General features: G+C 42.0%; 1 protein-coding gene across 1 annotated transcript in view; it reads left to right on the top strand.

Moving 5' to 3' along the window:
* Positions 1–24,877, top strand: part of LOC117092824 (microtubule-actin cross-linking factor 1, isoforms 1/2/3/5-like) — a 166,931-nt gene that overhangs the window by 121,918 nt on the left and 20,136 nt on the right. The window contains 12 exon segments of the mRNA XM_033227019.1: positions 1,555–2,146; positions 2,149–2,952; positions 2,955–6,647; positions 6,650–7,002; positions 7,528–7,677; positions 10,970–11,185; positions 11,272–11,421; positions 17,409–17,642; positions 19,902–20,051; positions 21,210–21,327; positions 21,330–21,442; positions 23,762–23,986. Coding sequence (XP_033082910.1) covers positions 1,555–2,146; positions 2,149–2,952; positions 2,955–6,647; positions 6,650–7,002; positions 7,528–7,677; positions 10,970–11,185; positions 11,272–11,421; positions 17,409–17,642; positions 19,902–20,051; positions 21,210–21,327; positions 21,330–21,442; positions 23,762–23,986 — 6,798 coding nt within the window.

Genomic DNA, 24,877 nt, shown 5'->3' with positions numbered 1-24,877 from the left:
AGGGACAGATAAAATTATATACAGAAAATGAAAATAATGAACATAAACAAGAGCTGAAAAGTTGGAGAGTAATAAAAATGATGAAGTGTTGTTAAGTGGTTAAACACTTAAATAATTTAAAATCTGAATGTATTATTCTGTGATAAAAGATCTCAAAATGAGAATTCTTTAGGAGCTCTTTCTAGGATTTGCAAGGGTAGTTTTGACAGTGTATATGCCTTATTCACTGACCTTAGGACCTAACTCCTGTGTTAAGATGTGACTCTACTGTACTTGTCTTTTACAGTTTTCTGGGTCTGTCTGTGGGAGGGCATACAAGATTTAGAGTCAGACCTTGATTTATTTCTGGAACTTACTAGTTTTGTGACCTTGGACAAGTTACCTAAACTCTGTGCCTCATTTTCATTTCTTCAAACTAAAGATTCAAACAATTGTTTTCATAGGACACTGTGAGAATTAAATGTCAGTGTTCAATAGATCTAATAATAAGTGACAGCTGTAGTCATGGTTATTGTGCTACCCATTCTAGCCTGGACCAGAAGAAAAGTTACTAGTGGTTCCGTAGGCAAGGGTCCCCGATCTGTTTCTTCCTTGTCTTGCTACTTCCAAGTCCTAGAACTAATTTAATTTAGAGCCATTGCCTTGGGAGAAGCTAGCATTGTCCAAGAATACGAGTATCCCAGTTGCTAAAATACTTTCTTGAGTAGTATACACAGGCCTGTTTACTGGGATGCACAATTGTTCTGGAGCTATTGGACTGCATAAATTTCTCTTATTCTGTGGACCAGTCCTGCTATGCTCATCAGCAGGGAATTGCTACTTCCAGAGTCTTCTGTGTGGTTTACAACAGCAAAAACTTGTTTTATGGGTTGAATTCTCATTTTGGGGGAACTGTTATGCGTCTGTAAGAAACTTGATGATGATTTGGTCTTAAAAATAAGATTAAATTCTATCACTTTCACTGCTTGCCACCCTGTAGAGCTTGTCACTCAGATATGCTTAATGCCACTATCTCTCAAGTGATCTAGGAACTTCTGGTCTAGTAAACATTCTGCAGTGTAGAAAAACTCTTTTTTAGTATTAACACTGGGTGGCTTGCTTCAGAATATTTCCTACATGTTGGGGCTTATCCCATGCTGGGTTTTTCTTGTGGTCAGAATTTTATATACTATAGTTCTTTTTTTCTTTTTTGAGACAGAGTCTCACTCTGTCACCCAGGCTGGAATGCAATGGTAAAATCTCAGCTCACTGCAACCCTCCACCTCCCGGGTTCAAGCAATTCTCCTGCTTCAGCCTCTTAAGTAGCTGGGATTACAGGCAGGCACCACCAAGCCCAACTAATTTTTGTATTTTTAGTAGAGACGGGGTTTTCACCATGTTGGTCAGGCTGGTCTCGAACTCCTGACCTCATGATCTGCCCGCCTCGGGCAGATTATAGGCATGAGCCACCATGCCTGGCCTAAATACTATAGTTCTTTGAATGACTCCTTTCAATAGTTGTGCTTTGCCATTGGCTCTGATTCAGTTTTCTTTTCCTTTTTTTTTTTTTTTTAGGATTGCAGAGCAGTTGCTGGGGTGATTGACCTAGGCACAGTGGAGATATTTCCTATCTTCAAAGCCATGCAAAAGGGCCTCCTTGACCAAGACACAGGCCTTGTGCTTCTGGAATCTCAGGTTATCATGTCTGGCCTCATTGCCCCCGAGACTGGTGAAAACCTCTCTTTGGAGGAGGGCCTAGCCAGAAACCTCATTAATCCCCAGATGTACCAGGAGCTCCGGGAGCTACAGGATGCCCTGGCCTTAATAAGCAGGCTTACTGAGAGCAGAGGCCTTCTTTCTGTGGTGGAAGCAATTGAGAAGAGAATAATCAGTGAGAGAGTTGGACTGAAAATCTTAGAAGCTCACCTGGCAACTGGAGGTTTCAGTCTTTCCCCTAGTGAGAACTGTATTAACCTGGAAGAGGCTTTTCATCAAGGTCTCATTTCTGCATGGCTTCATTCAGTATTAGAGTCTCATCTTAGAACATCCAAGAATTTGATAGACCCTAACACAGCTGAGAAAATTGGTTTGCTGGATCTGATGCAACGATGTATTGTCCACCAGGAATCAGGATTCAAATTGCTGCCTGTCAAACAATTGGCAGGGGGATGGTGAGCTTGAAATCAGGCCGGAAGGTTAGCATTTTCCGTGCAGTTCAGGAAGGGCTGATAGATAGGCAGGTCACTGTCCGGTTGCTGGAAGCTCAGCTTTTTGCTGGTGGCATAGTAGATCCAAGAACAGGACACAGACTTACAGTGGAAGAGGCTGTAAGACATAATTTGATTGACCAAGATATGGCCTGTGGTATCCTCATAAGGCAGCTTCAGACAGGAGGCATCATAGACACTGTCACGGGGCAAAGGCTAACAATAGATGAAGCAGTGAGCAATGATCTAGTAGCTGCTAAGATCGCCCTTGTGATTCTGGAGTCCCTCTGGTCATTCATGGGTTTGTTGTGGCCTGAATCTGGAGAGATCCTCCCAATTACAGATGCCCTAGAACAAGGTATTGTGTCTACTGAACTAGCACATAAAATCCTTAGTAACCGACAGCATATTAAGGCTCTGTTTCTACCAGCAACCACAGAGATTTTGTCCTGGAGGAAAGCAATAGAAAGTGGTATCCTGGACAGAGATCTTGCCAATAACTTAAAATCGATTTGTATACCTGATGTGTTGCCCCACATGCAACTAGCAGACTCTGCAGAACAAAATATTAATCCTGGAGCAGCAGTTCTACCGTGCGCCAAGAGCCAACCTAAGGCCATAGCAAGCAAGAGTGAGAATCTGTTGTTCCAGCTGATGACTCACAGCTATATTAATGTACAAAATGGACAGAGGCTGCTTCTGTTAGATAAAGAGTTGATGGGGATACTAACATCTAGAGATGAGTATCAAACAAGTCCTCCAGAAGCGGTGAAATTGGGCATCAAAGGCAAAAAACTCCTGAGGGATTGCAAGAGTCAGCTAATGTGAAAATCTCAGGAACTTTCAGTGATGAGTGGACTGTGAGGCTGCCTGAGTTCCAGTTTTCTTCTCAGAACAAAGAATATCCCATTCAGGAAGATTGCACTACAGAAAAAGGCAAAAAGACCACTGTAGAAACAGAAGATTCTTCTGTAGATAACCCTGAAGAGGATCTGTTTGTAGAACAAAAAGAGAGAAATTCAAATGTTGACTCTTTGAAGGTAATAAATAAAGTTGAATTAGAGGTACAAAGGCAGTTGATAGATACCAAAAGGGAAGACCAAACAGCAGTGTCTATCAAAGAAAATGCCAGCAGGGGACACCTCCTGACTGTACCTTCTGCGGAGGCAGAAGGTGTGCTGTTGGTGGTTGACAAAGATCTTTTTTCTGTTGAAACACCAAAGAAAGAACATCAGCCTCTCAGAAACACTTCCTTTACATGTCAGAATGAACAAGCACACACTCTTGAGACTGAATATATTCATGATGAAACTGGAGGATCTCACATAAAACCCCAAAGCAAAAAGTCAGAAGTTCAGGTAAAGAAAACTCTAGGTGTAAAGTTAGAACTAAAGTCTGAAACTGATGTGAACATTCATCCTCTGGACAAAAAGCAAATGTTAAAGAAAACATTTGTGGCTAAGGATGACCATAAAGAAAGTCAAGAAGCACAGAACATCGCAGGTGGTAGTATGATGATGTTAGAAAAGACTGATGAGGAAGATAATGGCAGGGAAACTTTTCTGTCCTACAGTCATCCATAAGAATTGCTTGAAGAAGCTACCTTAAATGTATTATCTGCACAGTTACTAGATGGTGGTATCTTTCATGAACAAACAGGTCAAAAGCTCTTACTAAATGAAGCAATATCCCGAGGCATCGTGCCAAGTCACACTGCCGTGAAGCTTATGGAGAAGCTGAACATGTTTCAGGGGTTCTTTGACTCTCAGACGTGTGAGTCTTTGACAACTGAAGAAGTCATTAATGAAGGTCTGATGGATGAGAAATTATTACATAATGTCCTCATGGCAGACAAAGCTATAAGTGGTATCTTAGACCCCCGTACCCACACACTATGCTCTGTAAAGGATGCAGTTACGGTTCTTGACAAGGAAACAGCCACCAGAATTTTAGAGAGACAGGTGGTGACTGGTGGAATTATTGATCTGAAACGAGGCAAAAAAGTTTCAGTAACTTTGGCCTCAACTCTTGGCTTGGTGGACATTGCTGACCAGCCAGAGCTTATAAATCTGGAGAAAGCTTCCAAAGGTAGAGATGCTGAAAAAACAGTTAGGGAGAGATTAATTAGTTTACAAATGGAAACAACAGGACTTATAGACCCTGATAGTAAAGCCCCTTTAACAGTTGTGCAGTCCATTGACAGAGGTCTTTTGGAGAGAGAGGAGGCCATTCGTTTGTTGACTAAGCAGGTGCTAGATGGAGGTATCATTCACCATATATCTGGGATGAGACTTTCTGTTGATAATGCCTTCAGACATGGCTTAATTGGTGAAGATTTAGCCAAGAAACTCAAAAGAGTTGAGAACTTAAACATCCATCAGATTTTTAATCCTGAAACAAAGGAAACTGTTTCCCTCCCTAAAGCCATAAAATTAGATCTTATTACCCCAGACCTGAAAAGAGAAATCCAGGAGGTTCAGGCCTTTACTGGAAACTTTGTGGATCTCATTTCTGGTCAGAGATTGACCTTGGCAGAAGCTAAAAAAGAACAACTGTTAACTAATGAAGCAGTGTTGTCTCCAGGAATGATGCATGGCATTGTAGATCCCGAGAACTGCAGAATTGTCCCGTACTCAGAATTAGTCAAGAAATGTAAGATTGATATTGAATCTGGACAGAGATATCTAGAAGTAATTCCCTTCTCAGACATTAAAGATGGAGTGAGCAACAAAGTGCTTACATTGTCTCAAGCAATTCAGCTTGGAAAAGTAGACTTTGCATCTACGCTGAAGGTTCTGGAAGCCCAGGCAAATACTGGTGGAATCATAGACACCGCTACTGGAAAAAGACTGACATTGGCATCAGCTTTGGAAGAGAAACTGGTGGATGAAAACATGGTCAGAATTATTGCATCTCATCAGGCGTTAAATGGAGGAATTGTTGACATATTTAGTGATCAGAGAGTGACTTTAGCGGAAGCTATTGAGAAAAGACTGATCAGTCCTGAACTGGCAAATATGATCCAAATAGATACTTCAGAGTTCAGTGATCACAGGGCTCAGATTGAAAAGCAAGAGGGGATTGAAGTATGTGCATTGCAAAATGAATCTCTAAGAAAGGATATGTTAATTGCTTGTAATCAGACTGCTGAAATGAGTTGTAATAAAATAGAAGAGAGTGAGAGATTACTTCAAGTTGAAAATCAGTCTGCACAAGAAAAGGTTAAAGTGAGAGTTTCTGATAGGGAGCAGGCAAAAAAGAGCAGGGAAATTTCCTTAAAGGAATTTGGGTGCAAGGATCAACATAAGCCAAGAATGTCCCCAGATGCTAAAGAATTTATCAGTATCATAAATCCTCATGATCTTAAAGGTAAATCCTTGAGCCAAGTGTCATTGACACATACTTACTCTGAAGTTTGTGATTTTAAACTCAAAGAAGTGGCTAGAAATAACATGGGAAATGATACAAATGAAGAGCAGAAAAAAGCAGTGACAAAAATAGAAATTATTTCTCATATGAAGCAGTCTCCCTCATGTCTAGATTCTGAAGAAATAAGAGAAAATCGAGGGGAAGTGATTTTGGAAGTACAAGAAACATATTGTGAAACATCAGGCAAATTGCCGAGTGAGCAGGTTTTGCAGCAACCAATGAATGCTGGGGTGAAAAGTAAGAGAGAGAAGAAGGAGGTGATTGTAGAAGAAAGCATCAGAACATGCAAATCAGCATTTCTTTCTGAAGAAAAGTTATATCAGGAAACTGCCATTAGAGATGAGCATGACTCCCATATAAAGAGCCAACCTAGGGAAATGACCTCAAGTGAAAAAGGGAAAGAAGCTGATACAGAAAAGGGATTTTCTGTTATTTTTAAAATTGAAGACTCTTCTTCCCAAGTGGTACCTCAAGGAATTCCTGTAAAACATCTAGATGCTTTAACACTCTTCAGCTCTAAACAGGCCAGTGAAGGAAAAGTAAGCAATTTAAGTCTCTGCTTGACTTTAAAACCAGAAGAAAACTTATCCCAAGAAATTGCTTGTGGAGCCCAGAGTGAACCATTCCCTTCTATGACGCCAAGACCTGAAGGATTGCACTACCAGGAATCAGATGGAAAAGCCCAAGTGACAGGCTCATCCCAAATTTCCAAAACAGACAAGCCTTTCCAAGGAACCACCGGACAGGAGACCAACTATCATCAAGATTCCTGTGTTACTTCTAAAACCAAGGAAACCAAACATCTCATTTCCTCATCTAATGAATGTAAAGAAAAGTCATACCAAGAAGTATCCTTTGACCCAGCAAGAGGTCTTAAATTGGAAGAAATTACAGTTTCTAGACCAGATTCAAAAGAAGTCAGTTATCTAGAATTCTCAGACAGAAAAGACCTTCATCATCAGGGCAGCAAAAGTGATGATAAACTTTGTGGAACTCTCAAATCTGAAATAGCAACACAGGAAATAACTGGAGAGAATTTTTAGAAATGGCAAACCCTAACGTTACAGGTCTACAAGCAGGATCCATTGAGGACATAGTGACTCAGAGAGGTTCCAGAGTCTTGGGATCCTTTCTTCCAGAGAAACTATTCAAAGGAGTGTCTCAGAAAGAGAATACAGGGCAACAGAATGCCATCATTAGTCCTACTGTTCCAGAGACCAGTGAAGAAAAGACAATGTCCCTAAAAGTATGCTCTACAGTGAAGACAGAGAAGACATCACAGGAAAAGCTCAGAGAAAGCCCTGGCATTGAACAAACTCCCTTCATGACTGCACTTGGAGGAAAGGGAAATGGAGGTTTAAACCCAGAGCCCTTCAGAGCAACTCAAGTAAGTGGTGTGCTTTTTTTTTCCCCCTAAAGATATAATTAGTTTAATGCTAAAATTCTTAACTGGGTACAGAGTTTACATATGTATAATTGTATACCTATATACATTTTAAGGCACTAGATGATTCTCTAAGATATAACTTAGTTTATCATCATCTGTTTGTAACAAAGTTGTTGAAAAATTAGGCATTGGCTCTGAATGTCTTTCTGAAATCTGCAAGGGTTTTAAATAGAAACAAGCTAATAGAAATACTAGGATGATGCTACCTAAAATCAGAATAACTTTTGGAAATTTTGGTAAAATGATGCTTGTAGATTGATAGCTCTGAGCTTCTGCTCTCTAAGGAAATTAGTAAAATCACCATTGTCTATTGATTTGAAATGACTTAAACAAAATGTTTTATTTTATCCCACTCTATATGCAGTAAAAATTGCTTCTATTTGTCTAACAAAAAACCCTGCCTGCTTCTAAAGCTGACTACAGGAGAATGTCAGAACTGAGTCAGCTTTCTTTTTGGCTCCACAGAATGTATTTACCCGGCAACTCTGTTTAGAACATGATGAAAAGCTAGTATCCTATCTGTCTCTGTTACGGAACATTGAAATGAGGACCAGACAGATTCAGCCTTTGGAGCTAAACCTGGCAGAACTACAGGATCTGCTGTGTCAGGCCAAGGTAGGTTCCCAGAGACTTCCACCACGGACATCAGCTTCAAGATAGCTGCCTCCATCTTCCTTGAAGATTTCAAGACTTACTAGGACCTGCTTGCACTCTGTTCTAGGGTAAACAATCTCAGACCCTTGTCAGATAATTATAGGATGGGCCACATTTGGATAGATTGGATAAGATTTATAAAGGATAGACTTTAACAGACCTTGGATTTGGCTATGAATGTAATTACTACCAATTGTTTTTGTTGTTGTTGTTTTGCTTTTGTTTTTTTTGAGATGGAGCCTTGCTCTGTCGCCCAGGCTGGAGTGCAGTAGCGTGATCTTGGCTCACTGCAACCTCTGCCTCCCAGGTTCAAGCAATTCTCCTGCCTCAGCCTCCCGAATAGCTGGGACTACAGGTACCCGCCACCATGCCTGGCTAATTTTTTTTTTTTTTTTTTTTTAAGTAGAGTTGGGGTTTCACCAGTTGCCCAGGCTGATTTCGAAGTCCTGAGCTCAGGCAAGCCACCTCCCTCGGTCTCCCAAAGTGCTAGGATTACAGGCATGAGCCACCATACCCGACCCTACCAGTTGTTATCTGTGTAGTTTTGGATTGATTTAGGTAAATTCAAAGGCAGAGTGATTGGTTATGAAACTATTGCAGTAATTCAAGCAAGAAATGTTGGAGGCTTAAAACAGTAGATTAGATATATAAGTTAATCTCTCTTACTTCCTAAAACTATACTGAGACATCAGGAAAAAGGGTTTTTGTGTTTTAAGCACGTAAATTCATAAAGAAAAGAGCAAGAAAGGAGAAAACAGCAGTAAAGTTTTAGAATTTAGAAAGCAGGTGGATGAGGAGGTAACTACCTTAGCAAGCTAGAGTAAACCAGATCCTCAACTTACAGTGGAGGAAGCTAAGGAAGAACCTGATTTACACTACAGAACTCCCCAAAACCTCAAAAATTGGGAGCACCAGAAAGAGATGAAAATGGATATGCAAACAGGCTTCTAATTGGTTTAAAGTCTGTTTAAGAAGCATTTAGACCTTTAGATTTTCAACTTACTTCACATAGCCTGGCAACTGTTCATGCCGTGCACTAACAGAAGACTGGATGTTCATCCTCTGAGGAAAGTAATTCAGAGTGTCTCTTGACTAGGGAGAGCAGCCATTTATTGAAGGTAAATATTCCATACAAAAATCAGTAGGATTAACTGGAAGTTCACATACATACTGAATTTTGAGCTATATCCTTGCTCCCGCTATGGTTTGACCAGCCCAAGGAGAAGGACCTAATGGTACTGATATAAGTGGTTTCCCAACTGTATGGCCCAACTCCATCACCCTCAGTGAAGACTACAGCCAGTAGAGTTTGTAGTCAGCTTTTTAGGGCATTACTCTCCACTTGAGCATCTGGATAGCTTCTGTTACAAAAGGAGAGGCTAAAACAAAGAAAAAGAAACTTGGACAAAATAGAGACTATTTAGGAAGAAAAACATACTCAGGGCCAGTCACAGTGGCTCATGCCTATAATCCCAGCACTTTGGTAGGCCAAGACAAGAGGATTGCTTGAGCTCAGGAGTTTGAGACCATCCTGGGCAACATAGTAAGAAATTAGCCAAGCCTGGTGGTGTACACCCTAGTCCCAGCCACTCAGGAAGCTGAGGCAGGAAGATTTGCCTGAGCCCAGGAGTTTGAGGTTTCATTGAGCTATGAATGCACCACTGCACTCCAGGCTGGGAGATGGAGTAAGACCCTGTCTTAAAAAAAAGAAAGGGCCGGGCGCGGTGGCTCACACCTGTAATCCCAGCACTTTGGGAGGCCGAGGTGGGCAGATCACAAGGTCAGGAGATCGAGACCATCCTGGTGAACATGGTGAAACCCCGTCTCTACTGAAAATACAAAAAAATTAGCCAGGTGTGGTGGCGGGTGCCTATAGTCCCAGCTTCTAGGGAGGCTGAGGCAGGAGAATGGTGTTAACCCAGGAGGCGGCGGAGCTTGCAGTGAGCGGAGATCGCGCCACTGCACTCCAGCCTGGGCGACAGAGCGAGACTGTCTCAAAAAAAGAAAAAAAAAAAAAAAAAAAAACAGAAAGAAAAGTATATTTGAAAGTACTACCATTTAAAGGACAAAAAATAAAATAGATTGGAAAAGTCTAACTGGAGATCTCTGAAGAACACCTGGAAACACTCGTCTCACAGAAACCAAAGGAGAAGGAGTCAGTCCTAGTAACCGCCGCAGGGAGATTGAGTACAATGAAGACTAAAGGGGAGATTCAGCTCCTGAAAGTTATTGGTGATTTTGAACAGTTTCAGTGGAGTGATGGGATATAAACTAACTTGCAACTGGAATAAATGGGAGGTTGGAAGGTGGAAACAATTAATATAGATCATTCTTTCCAGAAGTCTTACGTACAGGCAAGGAATGAGGTGGGACACTACTTGAAGGAGATGGATTGAAAGGAATGTTTTGAATGGGTTTTGGACTGAGGAGAAAGAACCAATTGAAAAAGAGAACTTGAAGTTAGAAGAGAGAGGAAGTGGTAACTGATAGAACCAGTCCCCTAAAAACATAGAAAGACAGCCTTGAGAGGGAGGAAGAGTGGCTATTTCACTGAAATTGGAGGTTAAGAGTTGTCATAGGATTGGAGTCACAATGAAGACAGATTGTAGTGGTTTACTGGTTCTCTCAATATCTAGTGTGTGGCCTTGGGTAGGATGGCTGAACCGGGGCTGAGGATGATGCGCCAAAGAACTATATCAAATTCTTCCACAGCTTATTTCTGGCTTCTGTGTTGAGGACCAGAATATTACAGACTAGATGAGTGGAAAAGCTGGTTGGGGATAGCTTTGTGTTCTTTGGTTCCATGACCCTGGAATTTAGAGTGGAAGAGTCATCCTTTGGGTTTATTTTGTAGCACATTAATTCTGCACAGCTGCTCCTTGGAGAAAGGCATAATGACACTCTCAGAGAGGCAGCAAGTTACAGTGGAGGGAGTACACTGCACTGAGTCAGAAAACCTGAATCCAAATCCTGGCTGTACTGCTTACCAGCTGGGTGACTTTGGACACTGTTCACATTTTTTTAAAGCAATGAGACATCTCTTCTGTAAATCCAGAACAATAACGTCTACCTTGCCTACCTCATGAATTAGTGATTGCGAGAACCAAGTAAATTAATGAAAGTACATAAAAACATTTTCTAAGCCCTAAAATGTGTGTAGACATGGGGTAAGAGAGAAATGTATTCACAGCTGATTCCCAGAGGGTTTCAAACTAGTCTTGTTTTTATAGATAACTCCACTTTATTCCCTCAGGTATTAGACAGGGAATTAAAGGATCTGACCACCTTGGTCAGTCAGGAATTAGAGTGTGTGAATCAAATTATCATCAGCCAACCTCAAGAAGTTCCTGCTCAACTGTTGAAGGCTCTAGAGAAAGATGCCAAGAATCTTCAGAAGTCTCTCAGTTCTGTGAGTGACACTTGGAATTCCAGGTTACTCCACTTCCAGAATGCTGTGGAAATAGAAAAGGTAGCATTTTGCTTTTATTCATAAAAGCTCACAAAGTCTGGGTGGCTGGGAGATTTTCATAATGTGATTTGCCATTTATTTCTTAGATTAAAGTGTTAAATCAGCACACACAGCTAGAAGGCAGACTTCGAGATCTGAGAGCCTGGGTTGGCAATACCATTCTTATTCTGAACAGCAAGGCATCTAACAGTGAAACAGATGTTGATAGCCTGAACCGCTGTCTCCGACAATATGAGGTAAGCTCTCCACCCATTCTCAAGCATGTTTTCCTTGTCCTTTGAGTTGTATCAATTTTATTTTCCTGCTAGGCAAACCAGTATCCATATTTATCTTTCTTTTTGAGATGGAGTCTTGCTGTGTCGCCCAAGCTGGAGTGCAGTGGCACGTTCCCAGCTCACTCTAACCGCCGCCTCTCGGGTTCAAGTGATTCTCTTGCCTCAGCCTCCTGAGTAGCTGGGACTATAGGTACCTACCTCCACGCCTGGCTCATTTTTGTACTTTTTAGTAGAGATGGGATTTCACCATGTTGGCCAGGCTGGTCTCAAACTCCGGACCTCAGGTGATCTGCCCACCTCGGCCTCCCAAAGTGCTGGGATTACAGGTGTGAGCCACTGCACCTGGCCATTTATCTTTCTTAGAAAGATAAATTTCCAAGACAGTCAGCTATGTTTAGGTTTTTAAATTATCATATCCCTGGCTGGGTGTGGCAGTTCACACCTGTAATACCAGCACTTTGGGAGGCCAAGGCAGGTGGATCACCTGAGGTCAGGAGTTCAAGACCAGCCTGGCCAACATGGTGAAACCCTGTCTCTACTAAAAATTCAAAAAAATTAGGCGGGCGGGGTGGCAGGTGCCTGTAATCCCAGCTACTTGGGAGCTGAGGCAGGAGAATCGCTTGAACCCGGGAAGCGGAGGTTGCAGTGAGCCGAGATCACACCATTGCACTTTAGCCTGGGCAACAAGAATGAAATGCATTAAAAAAAAAAAAAATAGATCATATCCCTGGAGCTTCAGTGATTATGATCATTTCTCCCTTCAGCTGTTCTCTGAGATACCGTCTACAGAATGACCTGTTATTATCAGTCTCATCTTCTCTTTCTAAATGAGCATCTAGGATCCATCCTTTGTTTCTCTTTTGACCAAGATCCAATCCTACATACACACCACACATACCAGTTTCAGGAGATCTTTTTGTTGTTGTTTGTACATGTGCAGGTTTGTTATATAGGTAAACTGCATGTCATGGGGATTTGATGTCCAGATAATTTTATCACCTGGGTAATAAGCACAGTACCCAATAGGTATTTTTTCTGATCCTGTCTCTCCTCCCACCACCTCACTCTCAAGTAGGCCCCAGTATCTGTTGTTCACCTCCTAGTATCCATGTATTCTTGTTTAGCTTCCACTTATAAGTGAGAACATGCCATATTTGGCTTTCTGTTCCTGTGTTAGTTTACTTAGGATAATGGCCTCCAGCTCCATCCATATTGCTTTAAAGGATATGATCGCATTCTTTTGTATGGCTGGATAGTATTCCATAAGATGTGGTGTCCACATTTTCTTTATCCAGTCTACCATTGATGGGCATTTATGTTGATTCCATATCTTTGCTATTGTGAATAGTGCTATACGGAACATACACGTACATGTGTCTTTATGATAGAATGATTTATATTCCTTTGGATGTATACCCAACAATGGGATTGCTAGGTCAGATGGTATTTCTAAGTTCCTGTGAAATCGCTGCAGTGCTTTCCACCATGGCTAAACTCAGGAGAATTTTTGATTGGTTATTTAGAGCATGGGTTGGCAAACTTTTTTTTTTTTTTTTTTTTGAGACGGAGTCTTGCTCTGTCACTGAAGCTGGAGTGCAGTGGTGCGATCTCGGCTCACTGCAACCTCCATTCCCCTGCATCAGCCTCCCAAGTAGCTGGGATTACAGGCACACACCATCGTGCCTGGCTAAATTTTTTGTATTTTCAATAGTGACGGGGTTTCACCATGTTGCCCAGAGTGGTCTCAAACTCCTGACCTCAGGCAATCTACCCACCTTGGCCTCCCAAAGTGCTGGGATTACAGGCATGAGCCACAGCGTCTGGCCAGCAAACTTTTTAAATAAAGGGCCAGATAATAAATATTATAGGCTTTATGAACCATATGCAAAAGACCTATTTCTGTTGCAATCACGCAAAATTAAAGCAGCCATAGATAGTACATAAACAAATGGCTATGGCTATGTTCCAATAAAACTTTTTACAAAAACATGTGACAGCCCAGATTTTGCTTGGGGGCCATAGTTTGTTGACCCCCTGCTCTAGAGAGATGCTTTTCTTCTTCTTAAGCCCCAGATTAATTGATTCTTTTTATTAGTCAATGAGAGAAAAGTTAGGACCATGAGATACATGTGAGCCAGAGAGTTTTCTCCCAAATATTGTTCTCTTTTTTGTTCTATTTAAGATTGTATCAGGTATTACAGTGGTTTATCAGTCCTCTGCTATAGAGATCCCTCTCCTTCAACTTTTTAGAACATCAAAACAGAACTAGAAATGACCCTTCTTCTGTTCTATCTTCTCCCTCTTCCCCAGTCTTAAGAGAAGCAGACATAAAAGTTTGTCCATGATCAACCTTGTACACAATGTCATCCCTCTTTATCACGTAAGAGTTGACCGGCCTCCTTTTTTTTATACCCTTTATCCAAAGATATCACTGAGGGAGAGAGTTTCAGACTTTATTCAGGCTTTATCTGTTTGCTAAGATATTACAAAGAAGCAAGCATGAAAAAAATTCCTATGACATAGTATGAGATATAAAAACATAGAGACATAGAGCATCTCATACATTGGTGCCCTCCCCTAGTTATAACATACGAATCCTCTTGTCGGCAGAGAACAGTCTGAGCCTTGTTTTCCCAGTGATAGTTTCCTAAATTATTATGTTCACAGAGGAAGGAAGCTTTGTCTTATTGTTAGCAGCGGCAAATTCATGTGAGTCTGCAATAGCTCGGTTCTTGCCTCCTCACGCGAAAGAATTTGACCAAGGGGCATAAGGCAGAGAGACTGAGGCAAGTTTTAGAGCAGGAGTGAAAGTTTATTTAAAAGTTTTAGGGCTGGGCACGGTGGCTCACGCCTGTGATCCCAGCACTTTAGGAGGCCAAGGCGGGCGGATCACGAGTCAGGAAATCGAGACCATCCTGGCTAACACGGTGAAACCCCGTCTCTACTAAAAATACAAAAAATTAGCCGGGTGTGTTGGCAGGCGCCTGTAGTCCCAGCTACTTGGGAGGCTGAGGCAGGAGAATGGCGTGAACCCAGGAGGTGGAGCTTGCAGTGAGCCGAGATTGTGCCACTGTACTCCAGCCTGGGCGACAGAGCAAGACTCCGTCTCAAAAAAAAAAAAAAAAAACAAAATTAGCCGGGCGTGATGGCACATGCCTGTTATCTCAGCTACTCATGAGGCTGAGGCAGGAGAATCTCTTGAACCCGGGAGGCAGAAGTTGTGGTGAGCTGAGATTGCACCATTGCACTCCAACCTGGGCAACAAGAGGGCAATTCCATGTCAAAAATAAAACGCCGTCTCAAAAAAAAAAAGTTTTAGGGCCGAGCGTGGTGGCTCATGCCTGTAATCCCAACACTTTGGGAGGCCAAGGCGGGAGGATCACCTGAAGTTCAGGATTTCAAGAGCAGCCTAGCCAACATGGTGAAACCCTGTCTCTACTGAAAACAAAATACAAAATTAACTGGGCATGGTGGCAGGCGCCTGTAATCCCAGTTACTTGAGAGCCTGAGGCAGGAGAATCGCTTGAACCCAGAAGGTAGAGATTGCAGTGAGCTGAGATCATGCCACTGGACTCCAGCCTGGATGACAGAGTGCGACTGTGTCTTAAAAAAAAAACAAAAAGTTTAGAGCAGGAATGAAAGGAAGTAAAGTACACTTGGAAGAGGGCCAAACGGGCAACTTGAGAGATCCAAGTGTGTTGTCTGTCCTTTAACTTGGTGTTTTATATGTTGGCATGCTTCAAGGGATTATGTTTTTCCTCCCCTGGTTCTTCCCTTGGGGTGGGCTGTCTGCATGTGCAGTGACCTGCCAGCACTTGGGAGGGGTCGCACGCGCAGTGTGTTTACTGAAGTTGTATACGTGCTCACTTGAGGCGTTTTTCCCTTACCAGTCGAGCATTCCTAGAAGTAGTTCATCTACCGATTTAAACACCGCCACTTTGCCTCTTAGTGTGCATGCTTGAGCCCACTTGCCCAGCTCCTGAGATCTTATTGGGAAGCTGCTAATCACCAGCTTTACGTGTTTTCTATCTATTAAGAGCATGCCTTTCTCTGTTGCCGACTACAACCAATTATTATTTTAGAGAGATGGTTGAACAACCACCTGACCATCACCTGATGGTCACCTGACATTCTTGGAGGTGACCATCAGGTGATGTGTAGGTGGGCAGGGCCTCTCATGCCCTGCTCATGTCTGCCTAACTACCTACTGTAACATTATGATAAATATTCAAGAAGCAGTTTCTGCCTGCTTTGCAGGATTGACTACTCTCAGTTGATGTACTCTCAGTTTCAAAGTGATGGAGATCCAGTATAACATAACTGATAATCACTGAATGTTTGTAGGAAGATTACTTGCTTTTAATAGTCTGAAAATAGATGATTTTAGTGTTTGGATAGTTTTTACTACTTTAAGGGAAAAATACAACTATAACCTGAGTGTAATCTTTCACAGTTTTAAAAATAGTATGAACAGCATCATTTACTCAAAAAATGAAAATTTAGGCTGGGTGTGGTGGCTCATGCCTGTAATCCCAACACTTTGGGAGGCTGAGTGGAAGGATCGCTTGAGCCCAGCAGTTCAAGACCAGCCTGGGCAATGTAGTGAGACACCATGTCTACAGATAATTTTAAAAATTAGCTGGGCATGGTGGTGCATACCTGTGGTCCCAGCTACTTAGAAGGCTGAGGTGAGAGGATTGCTTGAGCCTGGGAGGTCCAGGCTGCAGTGAGCTTTGTATGCATCACTGCACTCCAACCTGGGTGACAGCAAGATCCTGTCTCAAAAAACAAAAATTTTAGCAAATCACAAACAAATTATGTATTTTCTCAGTACTGGCCTACCAGTAACTCATTGCTGGATGGATACAAATAGATATTTGAACCTAAGAAAGTACAATTAGATACATCTCAGATCAGAAATTCATGTTATATTTTCCAAAACTTTTTGAATTATGGCCAGGCGCGGTGACTCACGCCTGTAATCTCAGCACTTTGGGAGGCCAAGGAGGGCGGATCACTTGAGGCCAGGAGTTCAAGACAAGCCTGGCCAACATGGCAAAACACTGTCTCTACTAAAATACAAAAAATTAGCTGGGCATGGTGGTGCGCACCTGTAGGCCCAGCTACTCAGAAGGTGGAGGCACAAGAATTGCTTGAACCAGTGAGGCAGAGGTTGCAATGAGCCGAGATTGTACCACTGCACTCCAGCCTGGGCAACAGAGCAAGACTCTGTTTCAAAAAAAAAAAAAGACCAAGTGCAGTGGCTCACACCTCTAATCCCAACACTTTGGGAGGCTGAGGTGGGCAGATCAAAAGGTCAGGAGATCGAGACCATCCTGGCTAACACAGTGAAACCCCTTCTCTACTAGAAATACAAAAAATTAGCCAGGCGTGGTGGCGAGCGCCTGTAGTCCCAGCTACTTGGGAGGCTGAGGCAGGAGAATGGCATGAAGCCAGGAGGCAGAGCTTGCAGTAAGCCAAGATCGCGCCACTGCACTCCAGCCTGGGCAACAGAGCGAGACTCCATCTCAAGAAAAAAAAAAGTCTCTCTCACTTTCAGTCTCTCCAAACTCCTCATAAATTATAATTAAGTTTCCTTTACTGGACCTACCTTGATTTCCAATGCAGTAAGCAGCTCTATTATTTATGCTAGCATAATTATACTATTGCTAATCCAAAATATCTGTAAATTTATTTATTTTTTTATTTTTTATTTTTTTGAGATGGAGCCACCTCTCTTGGACGGTGGCTCATGCCTGTAATTAACTAAAAAAAAAAAAGTCTAGCCAGAGAGACTTTAATTCTAGTTTGGCCCTAGAATCATTAGTGCCAGTTATGAGAGTACAGGAAATTAGCCTCTCTGATTCTGTTGGTTTTCTTCATGGACTGAGAAATGGAAGTATCATGGTTTTGTTTTGCTTTTTGTTTCCTTTTTCCACTTACCTTAGGATTTGAAACAGCCCATGGCTGAAAGGAAATCTCAGCTGGATGCTCTTGCTTTTGATGTTCAGTTCTTTATCTCGGAACATGCCCAGGACTTGTCCCCTCAGCAGAATCGACAGATGCTGAGGCTTCTGAATGAACTGCAGAGGTCCTTCCAGGAAATTTTGGAACAGACTGCAGCTCAGGTGGATGCCTTGCAGGGCCATCTTCAACAGATGGAGCAGGAGGCCCTGGTGAAGGTCAGACTGAACCAGCAGCTGGGCTCAGTTTGTCTGTGGGGATGTCCTCTGTCATTGGGTTTTCTGGCCAGACTCTGTGCATCATGATTGCAGGAGCTTGGGTTTACCAGTTTTGAAATTTCGTGTCATGCAGGCCAGTATGGTTCTAGTCCAGGAGGCACCTGTTCTGGCTGTTTTTCTTGCCATGTCTTTGGTTTTATGTATGTGTGAGAGAATGTATGTGTTGACATGTGTATACATATGCAAGTGTTTTCTTTTAGTGAGACTTTTCCTTCACTGCATCTCATTGTCTCTGACTTTCAAATGAAAATCATATATCTAGTCCTTTCCCTACTACTTTCTCCTTTAGCATTGTTTTGAGGGCTCGTAAGAACATCTAGATACTCTGAGCTCTTGAGGAGAAGCGTTCTGAAATTAGTTTCATTCTATTTAATCTATTTCAAATGATTTACAGTAAGGTTCCCTGACAATCCTTAAGTGGCTGAGAAGGAAATTTTTATTAGAATTGTATTAATTTTTGGCTCTTTAAAAATTAATATTATTTTCTTGCACCTTTCCTCACACTGTAGTGCCCAGTGCTTATTCAATCATGGAAAACAGTATGTAGAAGCAGGCATGATACTAAAACAAACAAACAATCAAAAAACTAACCATCCTACCATCTTCCATCACAACTCACTTCTTGCAAAGCTCAGCTCAACATAATTGCATAAATAATAACATTAAAACCTTAGAATACCTAGAATGGTGTTCATGCCATTTCTGCTATTTGAATAGTAAGTTGGCATATAACAAGATAATATTAGAGTTGTCATTATCACCATACAATTTGCCTCAAGGGCTCCTTTATTAAATATTATGCAAAAAATTGAGCTTTTGAGTCAGACTTTAAGGGAATTGGAATTAGGGTAGTTTGTGCCATATGTCCCCTTTTACTGTCTCATTTTTTCAACTGTATTGAAATTGAGATATACTAATGGAAAGCCTTAGGTTACCTTCGAAAACTGAGCATGTGCAATGCTCTCATTCGGGAGTTTATATAGCATGATATAACCTTTGGATAATTAATGAAGTAAAATTCGTCTGAGCCACCTTAAGACAAGACCCAGCCCAGATTCAGGGTAGATGCCTGAGCTGCAGCAGGTGATAGAACTGCATGTGAACATTCTCCCTGAGCATGTAATTAATTCCACAATGCTTATTAACCTTGTTATTGTCAGAAATGCTCTGCTTCTCTCAATATTTCCCCTGAATGTTTGTGTATGTCTCTGTGTTAACTTGTTTGCTTTGCTTTTTTCAGATTCAGTCTGCACCCATCCTAACCCATGAAGATCCTGTTTTACAGCTGAAGAGCTCTTAGGAGTTCTCTTCCAGAGCCCTTCTATTTGTCCTAAAGAGGGGGAGAGAGGGCCAATTGGGCACCTGTTTGTAAGTGCAGGTGACTAAAGCGCCATCAGAAGGTAGAAACTGGTGGAAAATGGTTTTAGAAGGATGGTCAGGAGAACACATCATGCTCAATTGCTCAGTCAGGTGCTTCAGTGTCATACAACTGAGATAAAATCTAGAGAAAGGATCAGGCACAGAAACATATTCCCTCTCTCTCCTTGGGCCCGACCTGTTCCTTTGATACTAGTGTAGACACCTAAAGGACTGAGCCAGTTGCTATTCTTGGGCACTTTCCTTCTCAAAATAGCCAAATCTAGCCCTTCATGCCTGGCGTGTAATCATTTTATTTAATGAGTCTCTGGATTGATGAGATATTTGATTTATAAAGTCAGCTCAATTATTAAGAAGCTCAATTAACTTATGAATTATCCAGGTCTTTGATTTTTCTTTCTACTCCAATTCTTCTACTTTTGCATATTATGTAGGAAGTCTCTGGTTCTAGTGGAGGAATTGATCAGAACCACTGAATTATTATCATTACCACTATCGTGTGGATTTCAAGCATCTGGGCTCTTTCTTCTCTATTTCCAAGATAATAGCAGCAGTCTGGTGAAGGAGCCCCCAAACCAAAACCTGAACTAGAAGCATTCTCATAATTATCCTGATTATTATCCAATCCATAGACCCAGATCAATGGACTGTCCAAATGAGGGGAGCTTTCCGAATATGACTTCTGTGTCTTTTCCTATTCTAGTCTCCCATCAACGTTTCCATCCTTGAGATATAACCTTCTTGTTTTACATTTCAGGAGTTTCTTGTATTTGTAAAATGTGAATTAGTAAATGTTTTTTGACCCCTTTGCATTTTAATTAGACCCTGCAGAAACAACAAAATACCTGTCACCAGCAACTGGAGGATCTTTGCAGTTGGGTAGGACAGGCAGAAAGAGCACTGGCAGGCCACCAAGGCAGAACCACCCGGCAGGATCTCTCTGCTTTGCAGAAGAACCAAAGTGACTTGAAGGTCAGTGTGAATCCGTCGGTTTTGACACAAAGTCTCACTCTATCGCTCAGGCTGGAGTACAGTGGCATTATCTTGGTTCACTGCAGTTTCGACCTCCTGGGCTCAGGCAATCCTCCCACCTCAGCCTACCCAGGGACTGGTACAAAGTCATGAGCCACTATGTCCTCATTTTTTAATTTATTTTGTAGAGATGGGGTATCACTATGTTGCCAAAGCTGGTCTCGAACTCTGGGCTCAAGCAATCCTCCTACCTTGGCCTTAGCCTCTCAAAATGTTAGGATAACGGGCATGAGCCACCATGCCTGGCGATGTTTTCATTCCTTCGACAAATATTTAGTGCTTAAGGGTTAGCAATAATGGTAAACAGATATCATCCCTGGCCTTGTGAAGCACACAGTCTAGCAGGGCATACAGAAATTTTACAGATTATTATAAAAATGAACATAAAATTATTAACTGTTATATCTGTGAAGGAAAACTCATATGAGAACATATAGCAGAGAGACCCAATCTAGAGTAGAATTTCAGAAAAGATTATCTTGAAGAATTGTCACCTAAACTTGAGAAATGAAAGATATGTAGGGGTTAATGCATGAAGAGGTAGGAGGAGGAAGAGAACATACCAGGCAGAGGCTTATGTATTGGTCTTGAGGTGGGAATGGTATTGAGCACAACATATTCAAGAGCTGAAAGAAAGCTAGTTCAATTGGACTGCAAAGAACAAGAGGAAAATTAGGGAAAGTTGAAGTTGGAGGGTTAAGTGGGACCTATATCACACAGGACCCTGTAGGCCACATTAAGGATAAAGAGTGATACCCAAGAGAGTATAAAGGCCCATCAGGCCTCAACTGTGCTAAGATCATGTTGTCAACAATTCTTTATGGAAAGAATGATCCCTTTGAGGATAATGCATTGCAAAATGAAAAATCTCTCATGCTTATGTTTGTGGACAACCTTCTTTTTTGGCTTCACTAAATACTTGCTTAGAAAATGAAATAAAATTTCTTTGCATTGGTTTAAGCCTAAACCTGAAAAAAATTGTAGTCAGGGACTATATACGGGACTATATGTCATCCTAGCCACTCCATCTTTATACCATTAGAGGACTTAGAAGCATGAAAGTTGAAGGCTCTGCCATTCCTATTTTCTTGTGTTAAGGATTTACAGGATGACATTCAGAATCATGCCACCTCATTTGCCGCTGTTGTCAAGGACATTGAGGGGTTCATGGAAGAGAATCAGACCAAGCTGAGCCCACATGAGTTGACAGCTCTTCGGGAAAGCTTCATCAGGCTAAGGAGCAATATGAGGCACTCCGGGAACAGACACGGGTGGCCCAGAAGGAGCTGGAGGAAGCAGTGACCTCTGCCTTACAGCAGGAGACTGAAAAGGTAATAAACTGCTATGACACTTGATAGTTTTCAAAAAAGAATTTTGGTACCAACACAAAAGACAATGAGGGGAAAACAGTCTTATAGCATGCACAGAATCATGAGAAAGGGCTACTTCAGGAGCTAGTCTGGTTTTTGTTTTTTGAGATGGAATCTCTGTCACCCAGGCTGGAGTGCAGTGTCATGATCTCGGCTTACTGCAACCTCTGCCTGCCGGGTTCAAGTGATTCTCCTGCCTCAGCCTCAGCCTCCCAAGTAGCTGGGATTACAGGTGCCCGTCACCACACCTAGCTAATTTTTGTATTTTTAGTAGAGATGGGATTTCACCAGGTTGGCCAGGCTGGCTAGTCTGTATTTTTACAAGAATCTTTATTTTTACAAGAAACGTCCAGGAGGAGTTTGTAAAGGAGTTTGTCAGTACAGTTGGTAAAAAGTACATATTCCTCCCCCGACCCCAAAACACCTTGCTATCTGTATACTCAGTCCTCTAATTGAAAAATATCAGAAAGAACTTAGTGAGGAAGGGTATTATTATGGGGAGGAAAAAAGCAAATGGCTTTTTTTTTGAGACAGAGTTTTGCTGTGTTGCCGAGACTGGAGTACAGTGGTGCAATCTTAGCTCACTGCAGCCTCCACCTTCTGGGTTCAAGTGATTCTCGTGCCTCAGCCTCCTGAGTAGCTGGGACTACAGGCGCATGCCACCACACCCAGCTAAATTTTGTATTTTTAGTAGAGTTTAGGGTTTCACCATGTTGACGAGGCTGGTCTCAAACTCCTGACCTCAAGTGATTCTCCTGCCTCGGCCTCTCAAAGTGCTGGGATTACAGGTGTGAGCCACTGTGCCCGGCCAAATGACGTATTTTAATATGAATCTAGACTGGTGATCTAAGAGTACTAGGGAAAAATATCTATGAAGTCTTAGTGAGCCAAAAGTTGTCCCTGAAGTGCCTCTATAGTTACAGTGGGAATCGTGGCACTGGGATAAACCAAAGAGAAGCCAAAGTCTCAAATGGTCTTCTGCACCCCACTCAACATTGGCGGATTGAATTTGAATCTTTTGCTTAGCCTTGGATGCGGACACTAATGAGGAAAGTAGAGAACATGGAAAAGAAAAATAAATTACCTGAAGATGAATTTTTTTTTTTTTTTGAGACAGTCTCGCTCTGTCGCCCAGGCTGGAGTACAGTGGTGCAATCTTGGCTCACTGCAAGCTCCGCCTCCCAGGTTCACGCCATTCTCCTGCCTCAGCCTCCCGAGTAGCTGGGACTACAGGCGCTCGCCACCTCGCCCGGCTAATTTTTTGTATTTTTTTTAGTAGAGACGGGGTTTTACCATGTTAGCCAGGACGGTCTCGATCTCGTGACCTCGTGATCTGCCCGCCTCGGCCTCCCGAAGTGCTGGGATTACAGGCGTGAGCCACTGTGCCCGGCCCTGGAGATGAATTTTGAAATAGATAAATATATAACTTGGCATAATCTATTTAATTTATTGAAATACATGTAGAGCCAGTAAATAGAATTTCAAAGGCAAGTTGAAGAATTAAATGTTTCCCTGTAGCCTCAGGTGAGAGAAAAAATTTAAAAAGATCTACATGTTCTGTTTAGTTGAGGAAAGGATGAAAGAAGTTTGTCTTTCCTTTAGGAAAGAGCAGCCAGGTAATTGAATGTGACCATGCTATTTCTTACCCTACCAAGCCAGTCCAGCACTTCTGTGTACCTTGAAAGATTCTGTGAAGCATTGATGAGGTGACAGGACTAAATGATCTCTTAATAAAATATTTCTGAATCCTAAGATTTGTTTTGTTTTGAGACAGAATATTGCTGTGTCACCCAAGCTGGAGTGCAGTGGCACGATCTTGGCTCACTGCATCCTCCACCTCCCAGGTCCAAATGATACTCGTGCCTCAGCCTCCTGAGTAGCTGGGTCTACAGGTGTGCACCACCACACCCAGATAATTTTTTGTATTTTTAGTAGAGACGGGGTTTCACCATGTTGACCAGGCTGGTCTCAAACTCCTGATCCTCGGGTGATCCACCAGGCCTCCCAAAGTGCTGGGATAACAGGCATGAGCCACTGTGTCCTGCCTCTTTTTTTTTTTGTTTTTTAAGCAGTAAGATATAATGAAATGTAGAGATATTTTTAATAATTTTTCAAAAGATTTTAAAAGATGTGAATTCTCTTTTGTATGTGCAAAGACTGTTTATACCCAGTCTTAGAATTAGCATAAAATTATCTCCTCCCCTTTACCCCATTGCTTAACCTGTGGTTGTATGATTGAGTATGTAAAGCCTTCTCACTAGACAACCTCTGTGACTTCAGAGTAAAGCAGCAAAGGAACTGGCAGAGAACAAGAAGAAAATCGATGCTCTCCTGGATTGGGTAACTTCAGTAGGATCATCTGGTGGACAGCTGCCGACCAACCTTCCAGGAATGGAGCAGCTCTCGAGAGCTAGTTTGGAGAAAGGAACCTTGGACACCACTGATGGTTACATGGGGGTGAATCAAGCCCCAGAGAAACTGGACAAGCACTGTGAGAAGATGAAGGTAAGGGTGTTAGCTTATCCTCACTATGCTAGAGAAATCTCTCCTGCCCTGAGCAAGTAACCACAATCATCTTGCCCCTAAATCCAGTGAGAACCTCTCAGTTTGTGTCTTCTTTGATGTCTCAGCAGCTTTGACACTGTTGGCCACTTCTTGAAATACTTTGTCCCTTGGTTTCCATACTGCTACTTTGCCCTGACCATCTTTCTTACTTTCCCCGGCCAGCTTTTCAAATACTGATGTTTCCAGGTGTATCCTAGGCCCTCTTTTTATCTTTCAGAACATACTTTCCTTGGGCAGTCTCATCTACTCACAACACTGTAATTGCCATTTGCACTAATGAATTCTGTGTATGCATTTCCTTCTAGCCCTGATTCCTGTCCTGAGTGTCAAACCAGTATATAAATCTGTCTGCCTATTTGCAACTTGAGCCCACAAGCACATCAGCCTGAAAATGGAACTCCTGTTTCCTATGATACTCCTCCCACAATCAAACATTCTCTTTCCTTTATTCCCACTTCATTGTCTGAACTGGACATCATCCTAGATTCCATTCTCTCTCTCACTCTCCCACGTCAAATCAGGCATCAGATCTCATGCTAATTATATTTCTTTCAAAGTCAGCTACACTTCTTCATCTTTATTGAGATATTATTGTAGTTTAGAACCACTGTCTGCTTTCACTGCTATTATTATAGTAGCTTCTACTGGTCTTCTTGCCTCTTGGTTTTTACCTTCCAGTCCATTCTCCTTACTACTAAGGAATCGTTCTGAAATGCCATATCCTTGCTTAACCCTTTTTATGATTACCTGTTGCCTTCAAGATTACATGGTTAACTCTCCTCTCAGCCCCTACCCACTGGGATCTAGTCTACTTATTTGGCCTTATCTGTC

Source organism: Trachypithecus francoisi, unplaced genomic scaffold (genome assembly GCF_009764315.1).
Source record: "Trachypithecus francoisi isolate TF-2019V2 unplaced genomic scaffold, Tfra_2.0 Lachesis_group12, whole genome shotgun sequence".
In the NCBI taxonomy this organism is placed as follows: Eukaryota; Metazoa; Chordata; class Mammalia; order Primates; family Cercopithecidae; genus Trachypithecus; species Trachypithecus francoisi.
Note: the sequence above shows the minus strand (reverse complement) of the source record. Positions and strands in the feature narration are given on the sequence as shown.